At 35.3% G+C, this 26,224-nt stretch overlaps 2 protein-coding genes across 6 annotated transcripts in view; both read left to right on the top strand.

Annotated features, from left to right (window-relative positions):
- LOC127634928 (potassium voltage-gated channel subfamily H member 2-like) overlaps positions 1-597 on the top strand; it is a 184,868-nt gene extending 184,271 nt beyond the window's left edge. Inside the window, exon 16 of the mRNA XM_052114689.1 lies at positions 1-597. This exon is cut by the window's left edge and continues 962 nt beyond it. The gene's annotated coding sequence lies outside the window, so the exon portion shown is untranslated.
- A 7,245-nt stretch (positions 598-7,842) lies between these two features.
- Positions 7,843-26,224, top strand: part of LOC127634975 (microtubule-associated protein 4-like) — a 99,313-nt gene continuing 80,931 nt past the window's right edge. For all 5 annotated transcript variants that reach the window (XM_052114759.1, XM_052114761.1, XM_052114760.1 and 2 more), the window contains exons 1-2: positions 7,843-7,914; positions 25,383-25,435. In XM_052114759.1, the coding sequence (XP_051970719.1) occupies positions 25,391-25,435 (45 nt within the window). In that variant the 5' untranslated portion in view covers positions 7,843-7,914; positions 25,383-25,390. The remainder of the gene's footprint in view (positions 7,915-25,382; positions 25,436-26,224) is intronic.

Here is a 26,224-nt window from a genome sequence, read left to right as displayed (position 1 = left end):
GTAAATATCCATTTTAATCAATATCTATCCCCCACAATGCCTAAAGTGGTTATGGCCCTGTAATTAACACACATACTTTATTTACACAATTCATCACCCCGTGGTTACAACTGCAACCTCATGAATCCATGAAACGCTATATTTTAATTCTTCTTCTTATTTATTTATTTATTTATTTTTGGATGACGTGTGGGCCGATGTGGGGAGAAAAAAAGCATCAAATGTTAAAGAAACAATATGATAAGCTATTATGCATGTAATAACAAGCAAACTCTTTTAATATGAATATTTTATCATATTATAATATAATTAGATTACAATAATATTATAAAGCGTTCTTGACGATGGAACATTTTAGCATGAAATCTTTATCATTTGAGCTCACTGTCTGTTATTAGAAAGCATCCATACATGGGCTCTGCAGAAATGCCCTTTGGCTTGAATTTAGAGGTGTTGATCCCAAATATCTAAAAGAGTAAATGTAAGGACGGTCACTTTCACCTGGTCGAATCCAACATTTGTATCTGTGTTTATGTGCTGCATTTTCAAAATTACCACCACATTTAATTATAACATTTCCATCTACTGTGGTGACTGCAGAAGATTGCACATATTTATTAATAATATATTATTATTATTATCATCATTATTATTATTATTATTATTATTATCATTATTATCATTACGTTTGTTATTATTATTAGTAGTAGTATCTTTACTATAATTATTATTATCATTATTATTATTAGTAGTAGTATCTTTACTATTATTATTATTATTATTATCATTATTATCATTACTTTTGTTATTATTATTATCATTATTATTATTATCATTATTATCATTACTTTTGTTATTATTATTATCATTATTATTATTATTACTATTATCATTATTATCATTATCATTATATTATTATTATTATCATCATCATTATATTATTATTATTATTATTATTATTATCATTACTTTTGTTATTATTAGTAGTATCTTTACTATATTATTATTATTATTATTATCATTACTTTTGTTATTATTATTATCATTATTATTAATATTATTATTAATATTAGTAGTAGTATCTTTATTATTACTATTATTATTATTATCATTACTATTATTATTATCCTTATTATTATTATTATTATCATTATTATTAATATTAGTAGTAGTATCTTTATTATTACTATTATTATTATTATTATCATTATTATTAATATCAGTAGTAGTATCTTTATTATTACTATTATCATTATTATCATTACTTTTGTTATTATTATTATCATTATTATTATTACTATTATTATCATTATTATCATCATCATTATATTATTATTATTATCATCATCATTATATTATTATTATTATTATCATTATTATCATTACTTTTGTTATTATAATTATTAGTAGTATCTTTACTATTATTATTATTATTATCATTATTATCATTACTTTTGTTATTATTAATATCAGTAGTAGTATCTTTATTATTACTATTATTATTATTATTATTATTATCATTATTATTAATATCAGTAGTAGTATCTTTATTATTACTATTATTATTATTATCATTACTATTATTATTATCATTATTATTATTATTACTTTTGTTATTATTATTATTATTATTATTATTATCATTATTATAATCATTATTATTATTATTATTATTATTATTATTATCATTATTATAATCATTATTATTATTATTATCATTATTATAATCATTATTATTATTATTATTATTATTATCATTATTATAATCATTATTATTATTATTATTATTATTATTATTATTATTATCATTATTATAATCATTATTATTATTATTATTATTATCATTATTATAATCATTATTATTATTATTATTATTATCATTACTATTATTATTATTATTATCATTATTATAATCATTATTATTATTATTATTATTATCATTATTATAATCATTATTATTATTATTATTATTATCATTACTATTGTTATTATTATTACTATTGTTATTATTCTTAAAAATGATGATGATGATAATAATAATAATAATAATAATAATAATTGTTGTCAGATGTAAGTGTCTCTATATCAAAGTTATTGTGCATTTTATTTGTAAGTTCAGTACGGATGGTATCCTGATGGTTGAAGATCTCCGTAACCATTGGCTAAATACGATTTTTAAATAAAATTACAATTAAAAACAAATTAAAAGTCACAAATATTTTGTATTTTCAAAAAGCTTTTTTAATATTGTTCTTAAGAATGTTCTTCATGAATTGCATGTAAGAATATTCTTACGAAAATCTTAATTTTAAATAATAATAATAATAAAACATTTGTTACAAACAAAATCCTGCCACAGGTTCACACACACACACACACACACATATATATATATATATATATATGCATATACAGCTCTGACCCATTGAGGCATGGACTTCATAAGACCCCTGAAGGTGTCCTGTGGCATCTGGCACAAGACATTAGCAGCAGATCCTTTAAGCCCAGTATATTGCGACGTGGAGCCTCCATATATATATATTATATATATAATTATACATTCTATTTATATTTCTTTTTTGTGTGCAATTCTTATTACTCACAATGCTGATTTTCATTACTGTAATATTATTGTAATATTGTATGACAGTACACGGGTAGATGGGGTCAAAGCAAGCGGAGAAAATGTGACCTACAAGAACAGGCCAAACAAGCCCAAATCCACGGGAACTTAAAATATAATGACCCGGAAACAAACCCACTTTACCAATAAATCTGATGATGAAAAAGAGCCGCCTGAACAGTCTCCTTTTGTGTTGCCTGGAGAATAGAAAGTCAAACGGGGTTGGAACCACATGAGGGTGAGTTAATAATGACACATTTTATTTTGCGGTGAAATCTTTCTGCAGGACGTCCTGTATGTGTACATCATGTTTCAACCTTTTGGGTTTTAATGTATTTGTCCAATTGTTTACACTGGATGGTTTTTGACACATTCTTGGCACCCCTATAGACGACACTATGCAGAAACGCATTTTCTTTGCATGCTTTGAAATGCAGAAAATACTGTAGAGGAAAACGAAATATGTTTGACTTGATCTTTTTTAAGAAACATCTGAATAACTCTGTTAATAATATTATTTAATATATATATATATATATATATACAGTAGATATAATGATGAAGACTAATTGTGCACATTTATCTGCATGCTGCATTGAGAATATTCTGGAATATGTAGACTGTACTTCCAGCTGAGCAGTGATGTCATGAATGAACTGTCACATGACTGACGGAATCACACATGTGTTAGTGAGAACTTCATATACGAGAACGCTTGATTGTGTGACTGACTTCATGTAATGTACAAATATTTATTTCAATAAACTTATTTGAAAGCAACTGCAGTCTCCATACTTTCTGTTTCTTCATCATCATCATCGTCATCATCATTATCTTCTTCTTCTTTTCTTTTTCTTTTTCTTTTTCTTCATCTTTATCTTTTTCTTCTTCATCTTTTCTTTTTTTTCTTATTTTTTTTTCTTTTTCATCTTTTCTTTTTTCTTAATTTTTTCTTCGTCTTTTTCTTCTTCATCTTTTTCTTTCTTTTTCTTCTTCATCTTTTTCGTTTTCTTTCTTTTTCTTCTTCATCTTTTCTTTTTTTCTTATTTTTCTTCTTCATCTTTTTCTTTTTCTTTATTTTCTTCTTCATCTTTCTTTTTCTTTTTTTCTTCATCTTTTCTTTCTTTTCTTCTTCATCTTTTCTTTCTTTTTCTTCTTCATCTTTTCTTTCTTTTCTTCTTCATCTTTTCTTTTTTCTTATTTTTCTTCTTCATCTTTTTCTTTCTTTTTCTTCTTCATCTTTTTGCTTTCTTTCTTTTCTTCTTCATCTTTTCTTTTTTCTTATTTTTCTTCTTCATCTTTTCTTTCTTTTCTTCTTCATCTTTTCTTTCTTTTCTTCTTCATCTTTCTTCTTCATCTTTTCTTTCTTTTTCTTCTTCATCTTTTTCTTTCTTTTTCTTCTTCATCTTTTCTTTTTTTTCTTCATCTTCTTCTCTTTTCTTTCTTTTTTTCTTCTTCATCTTTTCTTTCTTTTTCTTCTTCATCTTTTCTTTCTTTTCTTCTTCATCTTTTCTTTCTTTTCTTCTTCATCTTTTCTTTCTTTTCTTCTTCATCTTTTCTTTCTTTTCTTCTTCATCTTTTTCTTTCTTTTTCTTCTTCATCTTTTTTCTTTTTCTTTTCTTTTTCTTCTTCATCTTCTTTCTTTTTTCTTATTTTTCTTCTTCATCTTTTTCTTTCTTTTCTTCTTCATCTTTTTCTTTTTCTTTCTTTTCTTCTTCATCTTTTCTTTCTTTTTTCTTCTTCATCTTTTCTTTCTTTTTCTTCATCTTTTTCTTTTTCTTTCTTTTTCTTCTTCATCTTTTCTTTTTTCTTATTTTTCTTCTTTTTCATCTTTTTCTTTCTTTTTCTTCTTCATCTTTTCTTTTTTCTTCTTTTTCTTCTTTTTCATCTTTTTCTTTCTTTTTCTTTTTCTTCTTCATCTTTTCTTTTTTTTCTTTCTTTTTCTTTTTCTTCTTCATCTTTTCTTTTTTTCTTCTTTTTCTTCTTTTTCATCTTTTTCTTTCTTTTTCTTTTTCTTCTTCATCTTTTCTTTTTTTCTTCTTTTTCATCTTTTTCTTTTTCTTTCTTTTTCTTTTTCTTCTTCATCTTTTCTTTTTTTCTTCTTTTTCTTCTTTTTCATCTTTTTCTTTCTTTTTCTTTTTCTTCTTCATCTTTTCTTTTTTTCTTCTTTTTCATCTTCTTCATCTTTTTCTTTCATCATCATCATCATCATCATCTTTTTCTTCTTCATCTTTTTCTTTTTCTTTCTTTTTCTTCTTCATCTTTTTCTTTCTTTTTCTTCTTCATCTTTTCTTTTTTTCTTATTTTTCTTCTTCATCTTTTTCTTTCTTTTTCTTCTTCATCTTTTTCTTTTTCTTTCTTTTTCTTCTTCATCTTTTCTTTTTTCTTATTTTTGTTCTTCATCTTTTTCTTTCTTTTTCTTCATCTTTTTCTTTTTCTTTCTTTTTCTTCTTCATCTTTTCTTTTTTCTTATTTTTCTTCTTTTTCATCTTTTTCTTTCTTTTTCTTCTTCATCTTTTCTTTTTTTCTTCTTTTTCTTCTTTTTCATCTTTTTCTTTCTTTTTCTTTTTCTTCTTCATCTTTTCTTTTTTTTCTTTCTTTTTCCTTTTCTTCTTCATCTTTTCTTCTTTTTCATCTTTTTCTTTCTTTTTCTTTTTCTTCTTCATCTTTTCTTTTTTCTTCTTTTTCTTCTTTTTCATCTTTTTCTTTCTTTTTCTTTTTCTTCTTCATCTTTTCTTTTTTTCTTCTTTTTCATCTTCTTCATCTTTTTCTTTCATCATCATCATCATCATCTTTTACTTCTTCATCTTTTTCTTCTTTTACTTTTCTGCTTCTTCATCATCATCTTCTTCGTCAACTTCTTCTTCATCTTCGTCTTTATCTTTATCTTTTTCTTTTTCTTCTTCTGATTTGATCAATATTGTCCAGTCTTGATTATAATTTTTTCACTAACATTATTATTATTATTATTATCAGACACTTTTAATTATGACATAAGTGCAAAAGTGCATTAAGAAACACACACACATTTTCATAATATATTAAATGTAATGAAATATGTTTTTTAAAGAACATGTGCATAATGTATTTGGAAACGCTGTATTTGTTTGAACATACTTTAGAAAACATCAAACGCTTAATTCAAATTAAAAAAAATTATATTCACAACATAATGAATAAACATGAAATGTAAATCTCTATGAGGGATATATAATATAAATTAGTTTACAGAACAGTTTTGACTGTTTTCTCTCTTTGTTTTTTGATAATGACCGTTACATGAATTATTTAATCATACATGTTTTAATGACCTGATGAGATGAGAGTGAATTCTTGCTCTGTTCCAGGTCTTTATTGTGTGCTGGTATTATTAACGCATGACTTTATAATATAAAATATATATTTATTTCAATAAAATGATCTGAAAGCAGCTTAAGTGTCTATACTTTTGCTATGCGTCTTATAAACATATTTTTTATAAATATGTTCCACTCCTGATTATTATTTTTTTCTATGACAATGTTATTATAATAAAAATAAAATATTGCTATTTCTATTGTTGTTGTTGTTATTTATTATTATTAACATTATTAGTATTATTATTTGTGTCACACACTTAAGTGTGATTTAATTGGGAAATACCTTTTGACATCATTACACACGTTTTCATACTATATTAAATCAAATGAACTATTTATTGAAAGAACGCATACAGTAATTGCTTGATATACTGTGTTTATTTTGACTTAAATAAATAAAACACTAAATTCAAATAGCAAAAATGTTAATATTGACTAAATAAAGGATATTAAGAATAGAAATGGAAATGTCTATATGCAATATTTTATGGAAATTTGTTTACAGAACAGTTTTTACTGTTTTGTTTTATTTATGTATTTATTTATTTTGTTTCACTGTTTTGTCTGTTCACAGGGACATTCCTCCACTCTATAACCTTTGAAGAGGTTTCTGGTATAGCCCAAATGGAAATAAGAGATCTTAATTAAAGTCTTCTCTAGTTATGGACATTTCTGAAATTATGTAAACAATGTGTTCAACCATTGAATGCAGAAATGAGTTACAATCAATGTTAGTGAATCCAGCTCACTTCTGTGAGGAAATAAGTTAATAGTGATGTTTTTACAGACCCCTAAACAAACAAACAAACAAACAAACACCATAACATGTTTGCAATTTACAGCTGGTTAATGCTCTAAACTGCTTTAATAACAAGTCTATAATACCTTCTTTTATTATCCTGACACTTTTCATCCATGTATTGCTGTTTAAATAATGATGTATTATCTTTATATTCTTATTTAGAGTCAAACTGAACCAGGGAAAACTCAAACTAACAGTTATGAGTGGTGAAATCTATCCAGGCATGTTTGTTTATGATCTGATCACCAGATGGCGATATTCAACCAGCAGAAGATATTAAACTTCTGCAGTGATTTCTAATTTTCCTTCATGAAATAACCTGGTTTCACTGTTAAATTATGCATACATTACTATGCAGAGTCTAAGTAACAATGTATATATATATATTTTTTTTTTTTTGTTTTTTTTTTTAATTAACGTGTCACATTCCTGAGACCAAAAGTTAGCTTTAGTGTTTCATGAAATTATGATGTTTTATTTTCCACAAATATTTTTTTCTTCACTTGAGTGAATGTCATAGATTTTATGCTATTTATTTGTTTATTTTATTTTTGTATTTTAAATTTATACTTTTTTAATATATTTTTTTGTTTTATTTTTTATTTAATTTATTATTTTATTTAATTTGTATTTATTTAATTTTATTTTTTATTCATTTGTTCACCTCTATGTAAGGAATCAAATTGTCTAATTTTATTTTATTTTATTTCATTGTATTTTATTTTCATTTGTTCACTGCTGGCCGTATAAAGAATCAAACACTCTCATTTTATTGATTTATTGTTTTAATTTTATTTCTGTTTAATTTAATTTAATTTTATTTTATTTTTAATTAATTTTATTTTCATTGGTTCACCTCTGGCCGTATAAGGAATCAAACTCTCTCATTGCTCGTGCTGCGTGTCCATCAAAAGTGAGCCAGTCGGACAGACTGTGTGAGTCCCGGAGACATTTCGTCCGCGCCGTGAGTGGAGGAAAATGCTGTCCGTCTTATTTTCTTGACCGACGATTGGCTGAGAGCGTCAGGGGGCGGTAACGTTTGTGTGCGTTCAGCGAAGAACGCAGGGCGGATCGTGCGAGGCCGCGACACCAACACACGCGCGGAAAACTCACCGAAATCAACGGAAACGGTAAGAAGAAACTTATTTAAGAACGTTAAATAATTTTCGTCAGCATATTTATCAACTGAGAGATTGACAGCTTGTGTTAGTGAAGTGTGTTGTGTGTGTCAGTTAATGTGAATGTGTGTGTGTTACTGAACTGACAAGTAACACACACACTTCTAAATACAGTTATTATGTGGTAAATCACTGTGGATAAGTTTATATTTGTTGTTTGGTTGAAATGTTACAGATTATATCAGTTCAAACATAAAACTACACATTAATGATGCTGCAACGGTTTGGATTGTGTATGTGATAATCTGATCTTGTGTGATGCAGTGGCGTAGCTAAGGGTGGGCCGGGGTGGGCCCGTGCCCCCCAGAATATTAGAGATTATTCTTTGACCTCAAATATATATTTATGACCTAGTTTAAAACAATGCATCAATTCAGATTTTTGAAAGTGCGAAAGAAATGTTTGAATATGACACTTCACTGTTGTGAAAGGAAAATTAGCAAAAAAAAGTTAGTGCAACAAATTGGCCCATCCAAAAAAAACATATCTGTCCATCACTATATCATATCCATTAGTTTATCATCTGAACTCATGCTAGGGAGATACCCTAGATTTATTTGTGCTCCGATATATCTGATGGTTTTGATTTTGGAGAAAGTTTTGATGTTGATGATAACATTAGTGTGTGTATGATGTCATGAGGAAATACTGGTGGCAAAACACACGTGTACTTTCTCTTTTTAGGTTGATTTGAAATGGCCTTTGCACGGGTATTAGCAGAAAAGATTATTATCAAAATCTATTGCACCTTTTGTATTCACACATTGGGCATGTTCTGTGAGGGTTTTAGCTGTAAAAAAAAGTCTTAATTCGCCCTTCCGAAAAATAAGGCCTTAAAAAGGTCTTAAATCGGAGCAACGAGTCTTTAATTCATAAGGTCATGGCATTAAATGTTGTTTGAGGGATTGTTTTCTCGTTGCGGGATTGTTTTCTTTATTGCGTTTAAGTAGGGTGACCAGATGTCCCGTTTTGAAGAGGTGTGTCCCGACAATTCTTTAAACATTGTGATTATGTCCTAGTTTCAGCTGGTAGGCTCACTGATTGTTTTCTACTTACATTTGATGTACTCATTTACTTTCATTTTACTCTTTCTGTAAATCTGCTGAAATGTATCTGGATACCATGGCAATGATGTCATACGCTGGACGCACACTCTTTGCCGTCCTGTCAGTCAGCACAAGTAGAAATGCACCAATAAAAAAATTGTTTTCAACAACGAGCTGAAAGAAGCCGATCTATTTCTTCGTGCAGCGCGTGAATATGTAAGCGAGTACACTGGAAACTCCACAGAATATGAGAATCATTCGTGTTGTATAAGATGACAGAGCAGAGCACTATGCCACACTGAGGCGTTATTTTTATATAATTATAGAATTAAATCACAGCGTTTGTGCTTTAACAATCACACTGGGTCATGTAGCGATCTGTTTATCTGGAGAAGTTAAACTTGCGTCAAAATAAAAGCATGATTCATAATAAAAGCGACATTCCTGAAATGTAATGTAAAGTCAAACGTAATCCTCACTGTAGAACTTATAATAATAATTATAATGTTTAATGAATAATGATAGTAATAATAATAATAATAATAATAATAATACAAATTAAGTAATATATCACATGCAAGAGTGCTTTTGTACTGAATAAATTTTGTTAAAAAAATGCAATGGTATGTAGATTAAGTCATAATTTTTTTTAACTTGTAAACATTTTTAAAAGTTTAAGGAAACATTAAAGGGGTCATGACATGAGAAACCAAATTTGCCTTGATCTTTTGGTATATAAGAGGTCTTTGTATCATTAAAACGTCCTGCAAGTTTAATATTTTAAGACGTCCTCCCCATTCTAAACAAATCATTTATTTAATCAAGCTCAAAATACAGCTCGTTCTGGATTCATGGTTAGAAGTGGCGTGTCGGTTAGAAGTGACGTACCAGCGTTTGCATATGACCGCCTCCAGCACAAGATAACTACGCTTTAAGCGCCAAGACAACTACGCTCATTTCAGTATCGCCGTGCGCCTCACAAGTGTTCAGTCGATGGACAGCGAGCTCTGACAGAGACTACTTGTGCACAGGAAAATTACGATGCCACACAGATGTGCTGTTCCTGGCTGTGGTCAAACAAAACCTCTGAATAAGCTGCCGAAAGATCCAGGCGTCAGGGAAAAATGGATGCAGTTTATTTTTTGAGGACGTCCCAGTCACGGCAGTGTTAACTTAAGCGTTTGTTCTGTACATTTTAAGGATGACTGTTTTGAGAACAAATCTCAATATGATGCTGGCTTTGCCAGAAAACTGTTGCTCAAAGATAAGTCCGTGCCGACTATTCTGGGAACAACGACGACGCAAACTGTAAGTAATCTATTTTAAACTTTAAACTACTTTTTAAAGCGCAATTTCATTCATTATGAATAATCACAGTGTTTTTACTTAGTTTACTTGCATATTGTTCTGGCTGGGGCGTCAATAATTGATACATAGGCACTGACGTTAGCCAATCATAACAGTGGGCGTTAACACTGAAGTCTTAAATGGAAAACGCCCCCAAAACAGACTGTTTGAATCAGAGGATGAGAAACAGGGTGGGAAAAGGTCATAAATCACTAGATTTTAAAAGTTTTTCTTAAAAAAATATATATTAATACTATAATTGCACCTAAGGGAACATAATAATACAATAAAAAAAACCATGTCATGACCCCTTTAAACTTTAAAATATGGAACTGTTGAAAAATAATAATAATAACAAACAAGTGTTATAAACACTTTTAAGGAAACATATCTTTTCATTTATTATTTATATTGAAATGTAGCTTTAGACTAAATGAGTGTGTTCAATAGCACAATTTCGATATCTTAATTCTGAGATATCAAAATTGATATTAAGAACCGTGAAATTTCACTGGTATCGGTACCGACTACATGAAATTACAGTATTTCACTTTAAGTTCAATAAAAAATATTTAAATTCTTTATCATTAACTAGCGATCCTCTGAGCTGTGTGAATGCATTATATTCATGTATTCATGATTTCATAGTGAATATTTGCATTGTGTAAATGTGATTTGATTGATCATATTTAACGTCCTCTTGTGCTGTGTTATAACTGTGTGTAAATTCTTATAAGTTTCATGAACCTCTTAAGCTGCGACACGCAGTGACAAAACGACCTCATCTCATTCATTTTCAATGAGAGCTGGCGACTTCCGGCAACACGAGCGACGGCGAACATATGTGGGCGTGTCCAGTGACACGACAACGTTGAGAAATGTTTAACTTTCTGGGACTTTTGGGAGCGACAGTCAATACGAGAGAAGATGGTAGAGCTCACGTGATCCTAATATTTTAATAATAATATTAATTGTAAACACCGCTAGCAACCTAACCGCCAGCCACTGGTGACATGCAGAGACAAAGTAGCTGGCAGTGTGAACGCAGCTTTAAGCGGAGAAGTAAATCTCGCCGACTCTCTCGCAGATTCTGTCTCGCGCTCAATTGGCTGTTCGCTTGATTCACGTGAATGCGCTATCATAACCTCAGGATCAAACTCTGAATTGATGTAGAAAATTGGTAATGATTGTCTTGATACCACTTAACCCTAATGAAGCCTGATTGCACTTGGTGAGTTTTGTCAAACTAAACTCTACACTGTCGTTCTGCTTTCTGTTCATAAAAGCAGAGGTAACTGACCTATAGTTTTATGATTATGATATATGGCACAAGATTAATTTTTTTGCCCTCTTCCCCGTTTCACTTTGCATGTCAACTTTACCACCATTTTTATAGTTATGACTCATAACTTATGAGTGTCTTGCTGTGCATGTCATGCTCCATGTCAGCTTGTTTAGGATGTTTAACTGCTGCTGTTTCTGCTTTACAAATCCACAGATTTGCATGGTGATGTCAGCATAAATAAAACAACATACAATCATTTTTTTACACCCCTAATTGTAAGGGAATTTCCTTGTCTAATATGGAGTTTTTGGACAACACATTATTCATCTCAATCGGTTTGACTTCAACCTGCAGTTATTATAATTGCTGAATGGAGCCTGACTGATATGGGATAAAATAAATAGCTAAATAAACATCAGTACTGTATGTTCCGTATCAGTCAAATGCCGTCTGTATTAATACTTGCAGTCAATAAGTGGCAGGTTGTAAACAACCAGACTTATATTACATTTTAGAAATGCAACGACTGGAATTGTTCGGTTGAAGGGGGTACCAAACTGCAAATCCTGAATAAAACAGTTTGGTGAATACATTAGCTTCCAATCAGCTGATAAGCAATGAGTGGTGGTGGCGTAGTGGGCTAAAGCACGTAACTGTTAATCAGAAGGTCGCTGGTTCGATCCCCACTGCCACCACCATTGTGTCCTTGAGTAAGGCACTTAAGTCGCTTTGGATAAAAGTGTCTGCCAAATGCATAAATGTAAATGTAAATAAATGCAATGAAAGTAGCTAGGTTATTAGCTAGTTAGCTATAAGCTCGTTATCACAGAGAGTAAAAGATGGACGTTGTTTATTTTCTTTCCAGAATAGCGTCACACCAACTAGGTAACGACATAGCATGAAATCAACACTCAAGACACAATCCACCACCGCATCATTGTCTGCCGAGCTGCAAAAAGATGCTCTGACAAACTATAGTTGGTTAACAGCAAAAGGATACAACACGAGTGACATGTTTGACATGGTTAACATTATATTAGTTATATTGAAAAGGGGTATAATGAAAATTATGGGGTCATTGTTTATTAACTTTCCAGTATGTATTTCACAAACTAGTTAGCAACTTACTGAGGAGACACCGCTTAACTCCGCCCTGTCTGCAGAGTCACCGTCAGTGCAGCTCTGTAAACAGTCGGAGCATGCTCCACTGGACAAACTACATTATGACACCAATTCTAAAGCATTGTTTTCTGCATTATATGTTCAGAAATGTCTGTGCATATCGGTAAACATATATGGCAATACCGATATATCAGTGAAAGGTTATAATCGGCCAATCGATATACTATTGCTGAATGCTATAACATAAGCTTGTTTGTCTTTTGCTTTTGCTTGAGTTGGAACTTATTGGTGAGTAATTCCTGTAGCTAAACTGGTAGAGGATGGCGCTAGCAATGCCAAGGTCATGAGTTTAATTCCCAGGGAACACACAAACTGATCAAATGTATACATTTAATGCACTGTATGTCGCTTTGGAATAAAGCGTCTGCCAAATGCATAAATGTAAATGTCTTGCCTCAGCGTGGACATCAAGTTGCGACTCAACGTGGCACTAAAACAGTTTTAGGTGGTTTATTGGAGACATTTATATTGCTTGACATTTTATAGAAGTTGTTCAATTTAGATGTAAACAATTAGTCAGGAAGTCAGACACTATTGATTTACCCTTTGCATGTGGGTGAAGATGATATGCATGAAGTTTTTAATCTAATTTGCCTTGTTTACTCGTGAATATGTTCAATGGTTGTTGCGTAAATGCAATCTGGCCTGTTAAGTCATAAAGCAGGACTCATCCAGTCCTGTTTGGTTTGTTGTTGGTTATTTTAATTCAGTTTGCAAAGTGTTAACTCTTAAAGTGCATCAGGAAGTGAAAGGAAACAATCCAGTGTTCTAGGTGATTCCTTTGTGCTTGTTTGTGTGTATCAGATCATTTACAGGAAGAGATCATAGTTCAGTGATTTGATAGGGCGTGTATTGTGAGAGACATGTACATGTGTGTTAGGACAGTGTGTGTTTGTTTGTAAAGATCGCTGAGTTACAGAAACCCCCGCATGATTCCTGACACATCTAGAGATAGATAGAGAGACTACCTGCATGTCTTGCCAAGCTGCTCTTGATTTTCATGCCATTATGGGTGGATGTCTCATTACTTATGTATATCTGTAAACTGATAGGAGTGCTCTTTCTCCCACAGTAAAAATCTGCTTTTATTTATTTTTATTATCTCCTTTTTTCCCCAATTTGGAATGTCCAATTCCCACTACTTACTAGGTCCTCATGGTGGCACATTTACTCTCCTCAATCTGGGTGGCGGAGGACATGTCTCAGTTGCCTCCGCATCTGAGATGTCAATCTGTGCATCTTATCACATGACTCGTTGTGCATGACACCGCGGAGACTCACAGCATGTGGAGGCTCATGCTACTCTCCACGATCCACACACAACTCACCACACGCCCCATTGAGAGCGAGAACCACTAATCACCACCACGAGGAGGTTACCCCATGTGACTCTAGCCTCCCTAGCAACCGGGTCACTCAGCACGCCCTGGATTCGAACTCATGACTCCAGTGGGGGTAGTCAGCGTCAATACTCACAGAGCAACCCAGGCTAGCCCTAGAAATGTGCTTTATTTTCATGACAAAAAATGTCACAATGCAGGTGGTGCTAAAATATGTTACATTTTCTTTAAATGCAAAATTACGGTTTGATACTGTTGTTCTTTGAGTTTGGGGTGAAATGTGAGCCAGACATTTTTTGTGAGATTCACCCTGAGAGTGTTCACATTATTGGTTGAGCCGTAATCTCTTCGACTGCTCTCAGCAGGACGATCACAGAGCTTTACGTGCAATCATCCACTGGGAAATCTCAGAGATCACCATTATCAAGCCGTTAAGTGATGAGAGAGGGATTTCAGATGGACATAATGAACAGAATGCATGATGGAGGACAGAGAATTGAACTATCATAGCTGTTCGAGTTCTAGATTTGGTTAAAATTTGATTTAACATGAGGACTGTTGTAGTAATAATAATAATGCAATAATCATTTATTTATTTTTCATATGTTACTAGTCTTGTGGATTGCTGTCAAAAGTACTTTTGTACCAAGTTGATACTAAAATAAAAAAGATGTAAGATTCTTAATGACATTAAGAATCATGGACGACACGTTGACCGAGATGACACAGCAGAGCACTAATCTACTGTGAACCACGCAGAAGCTTAAAAGCACTTAAGCAATGCATACTTGATTGAGAAACACGAAGGAAACATTTATTTATTTTAGTTCATTACTTACATTGAAAAGTAACTTTTTAAATGGGCTAAAGGAGTGTGTTCAAAAGCACGTTACCATAATTAACATTTATGTTGTGAGAACCGTGAAATTTCGCTGGTATCGGTACTTACTACTGAAATTTTGGTACCATGACAACACTCTCATGATTAGGCTAATTGTTAATATCTATATTCACTATCCAGTCAAACCCCAGTGTATTGGTCTTCATTATTGATGTTGACAATAAGTCCAGTGGATCCATTTGCCTTCTGAAATCCAGAGCTTGACCAGTGCAAGATGAGTTTTTAGGTGCAGGGGATTGTTGATTGTGTGTCTCTGGAGCAGATTGAGCTAATAGGTTACAACGAGGGACGAATTACGGACAAATTTCCCTTAGTGCATTCACTGATTCACTAACACACACACACACACACAAGACATGTTGTCCACTCCACTAGAGTGCCTGCCTCTTGAATAGAGTGGGATTTGTGTCCCTGTCCCCTTCAAAAGTCTCACACACACACACACACACACACACACGGTAATGTCGAGCTGTCACCGTATTTGTGCGCAGTCAGCTCAGAGGATTTGTTGGATCTATGTCTGTTCTCACAGGCGTGTAACCTCTGGTAGGCAGCAGTATTGATCCCCACAATTTAGACAAACACTCTCATCTCATTCAGAACTGAGACTTTCCAATAAACATTAGCCCCTTTTCTACTGTCGGGCCAGTGCGAGCCAGGGCCATAAACTGGTCAGCCGGGGTCAACAGCCTCGGACCACAAGCGGCGAGACCAATAATCGCTCTGGATTACCACCATTGGGCCAAAAGCTCCGCAGTGTTGCCCTAAAACACGCCTTCAATACGCCGCCCTGGTGCAAACCCATTTCACAACCCAAAACAAACATGCATGTTATCTAGTTATCTAGAATATCAACTTTATATTGCATGCAAATGTTAGCTAGCTAGCAAGATAATTCAATGTTGACAACTCAACGGCTTTAACTGGCATGATGTCCCGAGTGGTCTCTCCACTAACATCAGGACGATGTCCCAGAACACCATCCATGATCTCGAACCTTTGGGCTCCACTTTCTTCATTGTGCATCTTAACGGATTTGTAATGTGTCCACAATTTATTTAGATGGTGCTGCAGGTGCGTGATGTCACACAAATGAGTTAGTGGTAAACATTCACTTTTATTAAATGATATCGATCAATGAGTCAAAGTTCCTACATTACAAGATCGTATAGCTTGTTTAACAAACAATTTCAGAGACTGGTGGACCAAACACAGTAAATTAAACACTCTTTTGATGATTGTACATCTGTAGCACAAATGCTAGCGTAGCAGCACCGTTTATCAGTTGGGTTGCTAGGAAACAGTCAAACCCCTGTTATGCTAATGGGAGTGTTGCAGTTTTGGTTGTTTATACGTCAAATTCCATCTGGCAATGGAATACCTTTATGGTCGGAATTCTGAGAATCAAGTAGGAATATCCCACGTGTAAATTGTATGAAACGCCACGAGTGTCTCACTAAACTCCGCCTTTGACATTGACCATGCGTCAATCCCCAGTTGGCATTCTTTGGCCCTGAATAAGCCCCGAGGAGGCACAATTAAGCCCCGGAAGTGACAGTGGGGATGCAACTGGCCTTGGCATGCATTAGCACGCTTTCATTTGGCCCGACGGTGGAAACCCGGCTATTGAGTACTTGCAGCCTGATCTCATGAAAGTTACGTGATGGTGGCGGCATTTTTGCGAAATGACAATGTTGTTCATTACATGAATTGTGTCAGTTCTTAGGTTAAATGTCCACTATTGGGTGCTAAAAGCAAATTAAATTTCCCCATAACAGATGAGATTTTAAGGTTAATACTTTAACAAGTTTTAAATGAACAAACCCAACCTCCATACCCTAAAGCCCAAAGTATTCTACTGGACGCATGACCTGAGTGTGTGGACACTGAACGCTTGCACCCAGAGTTTCCTAACCATGCGTCTTAAATTAGTTTTATTTTTTTATTTGCTCCCCAATTTGGCATGCCCAATTCCCACTGTTTAATAAGTCCTCATGTTGGCGCGGTTACTCGCCTCAATCCGGGTGGTGGAGGATGAGTCTCAGTTGCCTCAGTTTCTGAGACCGTCAATCCGCGCATTTTATCACATGACACGCGGAGACTCACAGCATGTGGAGGCTCATGCTACTTTCCACGACCCACACACAACTTACCAAACGCCGCATTGAGAGCGAGAACCACTAATGGAGTGAAAACCTTTTACATGCACGTGTTCCACAAGACTGCACGCCTCCGTGTGTCATACATGTGCATAGATTACTTTTCTGTCATCTGTTCTTAGTAATATAATAAAGTGTGTTTCTTCAAGAGCATGTCTTTTTGTGTATACCGGCAAATTATTTGTCATTTTAATTTGATAACAATAATAATAATAATAATAGCATAATAAAAATAATGTTATACATTAATAGGAAAACGAGCCAAATGTGGTCTTGACATGGTCAAAGGCATCAGCTATTGTCAATGACCACCGTCGATCACCGAGATCATCGCCTGTCGGCACAACCCTAATGTACATTTCTCTCTATAAATGAAAGACCGTTCATACAGTCTTCTTGCTGGTTTTTCTGACACATTCAGAATCATTACCGCTTTTGACGGTGTCGCTGCGGCTCCGCTTTGTGCGTGCGTTGTAAAATTAATATTTTAAAGGCTCATTTTTACGGTTTAGACGGTTTGATTCCTGGCCCACACGACTCCACGTGCCGACGTGTCCTTGGGCAAGACATTGAACCCCAAGTTGCTCCCAATGGCAGGCTAGCACCTTGCTCTGCCATCATTGGTGTGTGTGTGTGTGTGTGTGTGTGTGTGTGTGTGTGTGTGTGTGTGTGTGTGTGTGTGAATGGGTGATTGGGACACAGTGTAAAGCACTTTGGTAACCTCTAAGGTTAAAAAAAGTGCTATGTAAGTGCAGACCATTTACCATTTAGAACATTGTTACTTATAATATTCACAGCCCTGGAACTCAAACCATATTCTGATGCTCCCCAATATATATATAATTAATTAAATGAATATCATAAACATGCGACCAGTCGACTAATGGCTTAAATTAAAGCCTACTAGTCGACTAGGAAAAACTTTGGTCTGGGACACCCCTACAATTATAACATTTTATTTGAGCAATATCTCAAGCAAGAAAATACGTTTTCACGTTGATTTTACATGGCTCTACTGATTGGATGAACTAAATAAGAAACCGTTGGGCATTAGTCGAAACACGAATACTTGACGGCATCACTTGATTTGCACTAACGATTCTCACACAGCCAACAAAAACAAGACAAACTTTCACTAAGGCGAAGCAAAGCTTTTAACCATCTAAATCTTTAAGGTTGTTCTTTAAATGCCATACAAGCAGTGCTGTTTTCGTCTTCATACAAGCAAGAATCATTGTAACATGCAACCTAGAGTGGCTTATTGTTTTATTTTCTCATGACTTTGTGAAACAGGCAAAGTCGTAAACTTTGGAATGATTCAGATATGAACCGAGGGGTTAAAGAGTTGATCATTGACTGCTGCTGAATGACAGTCGTCAGATGACCCGGAGGAAGGTCAGAGTTTGACAAGTAAATGGTGTCTTTGTGCAGACTGTGATGAGACGCACAGGCATGTGTGTGTGTGTGTGTGTGTGTGTGTGTGTGTGTGTGTGTGTGTTCAGTGTTGGTTTAGGTTAGCTGTGATTATGGGACACAGTCGAGTCGCTCTCCAAACCTGCAGCGCTGTCACACTAGAGAATTCCAAGAATCTCTGGAACGTTGGGAGGCTCTCGTACATCCCTAAGGCCAGAAACATGCTCGATGCAAGTATCCAAATGCAGATGTGAACGCTTGGCCAAGTGTGCTGTCCTGTTTTACAAACACAACACGTGTTCTTCCGTTGCCGTGGAGTTACAAACTCTAGAACTCAAAGGTCTGTGCCATTGAACGGATATGTTATTATTCAAGTATCTAACAATAAACATGTCCACGGTTTAACTTGCTCAACAAGATTCTCTTTAAACGGTTCCACCACCAAGGCAGGATGAGCTGAAAAATAAAACTAAATGTCTTAAATTATATCTTGATATTTTTCAGCCTATTGACGATATTCGATAAATATCTCGATAATTATGTACGTTGTTTTTATTTTTTAATCTGAGGAACCATCATTTCATCCAAACAGCCATTGGCGCCAAGTATGTTCAATATTTTACAGACATTTAAATTCAAATTAGTGCTGCTCGATTAATCATATCGCAATCACAATCGCGATGTCAGCCGGTGCGAATATATGATGGCAAAATGCTGCGATTTTATTAAATAAATAAGTGCATGTGTGGACATGACAGCCCATTTTCTACACGGCTAATAAAAAGATGACCTGTCTATAATGATGGCACGTGAGATGAGAGGAGCACAGATCACAGCATGGCGATAAAGCTTTATTCCATCCTTAAATAAGCTTCAAATAATTCGGGAGCGTGTCATGTAAATAAGCACAAACTCCAAAACTGTCATTCTCGGTGCGGTCAGAGCCGCTTCATCATCTGAGCGGGAGTCATGACCGGGAGATAAATAACCCTAAAATTACAACAACAATAATATATATATTGGTTTTGGATAGACAAGATTGACAAATGCTTATCAATAATACTCTTATGGCTAAAATGTTTACAGTGTTCATTGGCTAAAATATCAATATGACTAAATGTTACTAAAATGTCAACAGTTTTCATTGACTAAAACTACATAAAAAATGCCCAGACTTTGTCAAACAAAACGATAGGATTAAGACTATGGTTAAATAAAAAAACAGCTGACAGAATTAACACTAGTTGCCAGGTCGTTAGGAGTGTATTAATGCAAAGCCAACGTTTGTGTGTTTTTAACGTCACTTTTTTGATCAGTATGGAACCACCTCCGCCTCATTTTAAAAACCCAGGAAAAACCCTGGTTATATGGCGATATTTTGGCTTTAAGATAACCAACAATGAGCAGAGAGCATAGACTGTAAAAAAAGATGGCGACGCCCCTTCGCTCTTTTCCATTGGTGAGAACTGAAGCCGCCAGTGTCCCGATATGGCGCTGACATCTTGGGACTTGAGTCTGCGCAGTTGGCGATTCAGGACCAGAACCTGCGCAGTAGTGAGCAGGAAGTAAAGCCGCGAAATCAAGGCCCCGCCCTCACTCTCGCTGAATCAATCGCAAGCACACGCCCCTGCACTTTTGAATTTTGACGGTGTGAAATAATTAATTATAGAAATTTAGATATTAAATGTAAAGCTCCAATCTCCTCAGTCCTCCGAAGATCCTGAAAAAAAGTCAGTTGGTGCTTCAGTGACTACTTCGCTCAGAGAACCTGTCAATCACAGCTGTCAATCATGATGTCACAGCACCGTTTTTATAGCATCAAATAACTAAAAACAAACTTATTTTGTAAACAAACACTTGAAATGACATCAACGTGATAGAAACGACAGTAAATGACAGAAACTATCTTTGGAAAAAAGATATGTGAAGTGTAATTGAATTGTTTAGTTGGTCTCACGTCCCGTTGAATAACATGGGGAGGCGTAATAAATGTATTTCATGTGCGGGTAATTTTGCTCATCTACCCGCAGGTGGGCGACCTGTAAGTGGCACAAGCGCATGTAAAAAGTTTTCACTCTTTTTTTTTTCTCTGTTTCATTCATCTGAAAACTGTTTGCAAGTATACTGTCGTCTACGAGAATGCTGCAGATCATCTCAGGAGGTGCTGTGTTGCTGGAAGTCCTTGCGTTTGCATCTTGAGTTCGGCCTTATTTACTTCTTTTATTGGCTGTTTTTAAGCCACAATCAGAGTTTCCATCCTGCTGCCAGTGGGTCTAGTTTCACGCACCATGTCGGGTTTTAGCATGTGCGAGTGTCAGCAGAAGCAAAAGCAGAAGTTACTGAAGGAATAGAGAACCCGACTGATTAGAATATGAAATTATGAGATGGTTGTCGTTTAGCTGCACTGATGCATGGACCTTTCTGTCATTCTCTCATCATTTACTCACCCTCATGCCATCCCAGATGTGTATGACCTTCTTCTGCAGAACACAAATTCGATTTTTAGAAAAATATTGCAGCTCTGTAGGTCCATGCAAGGCAAGAGAATGGTGACCAGAACTCAGAATGACCGAAAAGGCCATAAAGTCAGCATATAAGTATTCCATAAGTCTCCAGTGGTTTAATCCGTGTCTTCAGAAGTGATATGATGGTGTGGGTGAGAAACAGATTATTGATAAACAATTATCAAGTCCTTTTTACTTCTCAAAGCTCCTCCTTTGACCAGCCCAAATAGGTGGCTGGATGTGAAACTGAAAGTCACTTCCACACCAGAATGTTGAAGTGAAAGTGTAAATTTATAGTTGCAGTCATCATGAATTTCCAATTTAGAAGACGAAGACCAGACCTGTAGTAAACTGACAATCAGTATTTGCTCTCATTTATGTTTTCACTGGGCAAAACCTTTTTCTATTGGGTAGACTTTGGCCACCTGAGCTGAATTATTTTTTTATTATTTTTTTATAAAATTAATATTCAAATAAGTAAATAAAAGATTTATGCAATATTAAATAACAAATGGCATTTTACCTTCAAGTTTAAAAATAAAATAAAAAAATTAATAGCCTAATTTAAGTGTTTTTAACAATTTTTAAATACTTATTTAGGTAAACCGTCTTAATATGTAAGAATTAAATATCCAGAAACAAATAATTGTTTTTTGTAAAGTTTTGTAAACTTTTTTGCTGTGTCGTATTGTCTGTATTTTAAATTGACTTTTTTTTAAGTGTATTTGCCACTTGTGCATCAACTGATGCTGATTCTTTTTTTAAAAATGTTTTTTTATAAATTTGATCCCTTTTTCTCCCAATTTGGGACACCCAATTCCCACTAGTAGGTCCTCGTGGTGGCGCGGTTACTCACCTCAATCCGGGTGGCGGAGGACGAGTCTGAGTTGCCTCCGCTTCTGAGACCGTCAGTCCGCGCATCTGATCACGTGACTCATTGTGCACGACACCGCGGAGACTCACAGCATTTGGGGACTCATGCTACTCTCCACGATCCACACACAACTCACCACATGCCCCATTGAGAGCGAGAACCACTACCCCATGTGACTCTACCCTCCCTAGCAACCGGGCCAATTTGGTTGCTAAGGAGACCTGATTGGAGTCACTCAGCACGCCCTGGATTCAAACTCACGACTCCAGGGGTGATAGTCAGCGTCAATACTCGCTGAGATACCCAGACCCCCTGTCACTGATGCTGTTTCTTAAACAACTAATGACCTCACTGGGGACGTCAGGGTGGAGTTATCAATGCTGCTAAATTATAGGTGTTACATGCTAAGAAAATATCAAGTTGACTAAATGCAGTTTCGGTTCTACTTGTGGCCATATGACGGGGTAAAGAAAACTATTCAGTTGTTATTGACAAGAGACAAAAAAACACCGAAAATAAATAGACACCTGCCTGCATTTGATTCATGGCTGGTTAGTGTGTCCTATTAATTTCAATTTCATAACAAAATTCCATCAAATTTAATTTTGTAATGTTCAACAACATTAAATAAAAAGAACTTAAAATATATATATTTTTTTTTTTATATATATATATATATTTTTATTTTATTAAAGATTGCTCTATTTCAATTTGATATAATTTTGTTATGAAATTTAAATAATTTTTTTTCCATTGGGATATTCGCAAAAGAGTCGTGCGCCATGAACCAACCAGCTCATCGCAAACTTTTAATTAAAGCAAAAAAGTATTTGAAAACTGGACAAAAAGGCAAAAGTACAAGACTGTGTACTTACTGCCTTTAATGAGCGAATGCACTACAATCCCATGAAGCATTGCGAATGACATAATCAAATGAAAATATTTAAAACTATTGATTTAAAGTTGTTGATTGTAAGTATAAATATTCAGATAAATGCAAATATAAAAGTAGTCTGAGAGTGTAGGTAGAGCGACTCGATTGCGTCATTAATAGTGCGTCATGGGAGTGGGCGGAGCTGCAGGTGGAGGATTTTCTCCCTCAGGATCATGGGTAGTGTAGTCCTTCACCAGGAGTCCTGCTATTAAACACTATTTTAAATAACTTAAGATGAAATGGCACAAGCTTAGGGCTTCTACAGAAGCATATAGCATTGATTAACGGCCTCTGAGCTCATGTCTGTCTTTTAAGGGTTTATAAGTTATCGTTAAAAATAATTAAAAAAAATTTTGCACACTGCTGCACTCCATTTACACTGTCAAGCTTCACATAAACCCCAATAACTTTTTTTTTTTGAGTGTTAGGATTCTTGACACACCAACATTTCAATCTCAACTCATATGCAGAAGATTATGGAATGCATGTGAGCAGCGTGTGTGTGTGTGTGTGTGTGTGTGTGTGTGTGTGTGTGTATACGCATTTATACACAACAGTGATTTGTTGTAGAGCAGTAGATTAAATGGGATTAAGTCTATCAATGGCCAAACAAAGACAAAGTGCACCCACAATGACTGTTGAATAGAGCTGTGTAAGTTTTCGCCATGTTAGGTTGAGTATATCGAATCAAATTGTCCCACTTTTCACCAGTTTCCTTCCTTTGTTCAAACTTGATGACTTCCGATGCGCTCCAGCACAGATTAGGTTCACAGCCAACAATAACACTTCCTGCTTTAACCCGAGACCATAGATCACCTCAGTGTAGTCTTGCATTGTCAGAGTTTTACCTACCAGCGTGAAGTCGGGTCCACATAAGCTGCTAATTCTGGAGAAGAACCACCCACTTAGACAGGAAGAGACCGTCTGACCAACAAATATTTTTTGTGATGTTCATTAGTATAATTCAAGTATACATTGGCCTTAACTGCTCATACACAGAAAACTCCATCATGAGCATCACACATGTTTTTTCTAGCAGATGACAGCTAGCATGTCACACACCGAGGCATTATTTCACAGACCCAGCCGCACATATTTCCGTAAACAAATTCTTGAAATCAGGCCAATTCGTCCCCAAAATTAGCAGATGGGTGAGGCGGGACATAACCACAGCCTCCACTCTGTTTTCTTGCCCTGAATAGTATCTCAATGGTAACCACCGGATATGTGTGAATACCCCATGAACACACCGCACCTTCACCTGCCAATTTGTACCCAGTGCCCCTTCTTGTACCAAATGTTGGTGGATGGAGATTTGAGAACAACCAGAATCCACCAAAGCTTGATATGTATCCCCCTGGGTACTCACTGGTATCCTCTCTGCGCTATACACCCCAGCTCGATCGGGGCGACCTTTGGAGCGTTGGAAATACGGACCTATGTACCCACCTCCATTATGGGGCAATGGTCCTGGAAATGCCCTGGATCCTCGTAGCTCAAACAGACAGGCCCAGGCCCCTCTCCTACACCCATGGGAACGGACTAGCCAACCTGGGTGGGATAGCGGAGAGAGGCAGAGTTGGCAGGCGAGACAGGGGTGGAGACCCCCTAAGTGGGGAGGAAACCTGGGCACAGAACCGGCCAGCCTCCTGGGGGCAGGAAGGGGATGGAAAGAGGAGGGGCAGAAGCAGGGTTTGTGGGTAGGGAAGATAGAGAGAGATTCCGGATCACTGCTTCCCGGAAACTCCATCATGTAGTCCTTGGCAAGCTGGATCTCTTCCTCCAGCTATGCCAGGCGATGGCACTGGACCTATTCGGCCATCCCACAGGGCAGCTGGGTGATGGACTGCTCCAGTACCACCTTGTCCACGATGTCCTGGGTGCTGCGAGGTTCCTCCGCCAGCAACCATATCCAGCAAGCGTCCCGGAGCTACTGTGCGAAGGGGAATGGGCGGCCATGTTTGCTCAGATTCAGGGCGCAGAAGTGCTGTCGGCTCTGTTCAGGGGTCCGGCCAACCCGCTGCAGAATGACTCTCTTCAAGTCAGCGTAGACGAGGAGGCGGGGAGCTATTGGGCCACAAGCTGCGCTTCCCTAGAGAGTAACATCAACAGTCAGGCCGCCCACTGGTCAGGTGGCCATTCCCACACCTTGGCCGTCATTTTGAAGAGATCGAGGTAGGCTTCTGGATCATCGGCCAGCACCATTTTCACAAGGGTGACTGGCTGGACAGTCGAGGTGGGCTCCGGGGCCACCAAACAACACCCTTGTGTCTGATCAGGCTCTGCATGTGTGTTCCATGCATCAAACACATTCTGCGCACTGTATACATACAGTACTATGTACTTCAGAAGTAGTGAGAGTAGTATGAAAGTGTGTAATTCAAACATTGCATTACTGTGATGTTGCATATAAATGAAGTGTTGTCCTTTTGCAGTGGGAATCATGGCAGACCTGAGTTTGACCGACGCTCTGACCGACAGCGTTCCTGTCGTGGAAGATTGCGATGATTTTCTCTAAGTTGAAGAAAACTCTCAGAGTCTTGAGTTCCAGATGCCAAAGTTCAGTTTATTGAGAATCAACAAACATGAGTCCAGTCAGCTGTCTGTCCTGACTCTATCCTCCTAAGTTCTCAGTTATATACCTTTTTGTTATCTCTTTGCCCATTATCTCTGACCAATAGAATAATTACCCTTATCTCTTTCCTTCGCCACCAATATAGTTTATTTCCCTCGCTAATTAAATATTGGTGGCAAATCCCCCATCTAATTATTTTTAAAAAACATACATCAACTTGGTAACTCCACTTATTTTTGACATATGTCATAGTTCATGGTAAGAGTGCATTACTTTTAGAAGCACCTGTGTATGAGAAAAACAGCCATGTCCCCTTCACATACCTTTTACCTTTGCCCTACATTTCAGTATACCCTCATAATGAGGCGGCCTTGTTTTGTTCATACACAGTATCATTTAATTAATGAAAGAAAATACAAGCTTCAATGATTCTCAACTCATCAAGGCAAAACACCATGCCAGAAAACATATCATATAAGAGATATCTAACTTATTAAAAGTATTTCTGTAAGAAGTGCATCCTGTGTTTTAATGAGACACACCATATATTTTAGAGATACGTGTTGGCATAAAGGAAATACATCAAGAATATATGTCAAAATACTACTAATTAACAGAAACAGCAAAACACCAGCTGCAAGAATACAAGACACCATTCATATAATAACTGATTAAAGAAGTACATCCTGTATTTCAAGGTTG

The sequence above is a fragment of the Xyrauchen texanus genome, chromosome 42 (assembly GCF_025860055.1).
Source record: "Xyrauchen texanus isolate HMW12.3.18 chromosome 42, RBS_HiC_50CHRs, whole genome shotgun sequence".
NCBI classification, from domain to species: domain Eukaryota; kingdom Metazoa; phylum Chordata; class Actinopteri; order Cypriniformes; family Catostomidae; genus Xyrauchen; species Xyrauchen texanus.
This window is presented reverse-complemented; position numbering and strand designations above follow the sequence as displayed.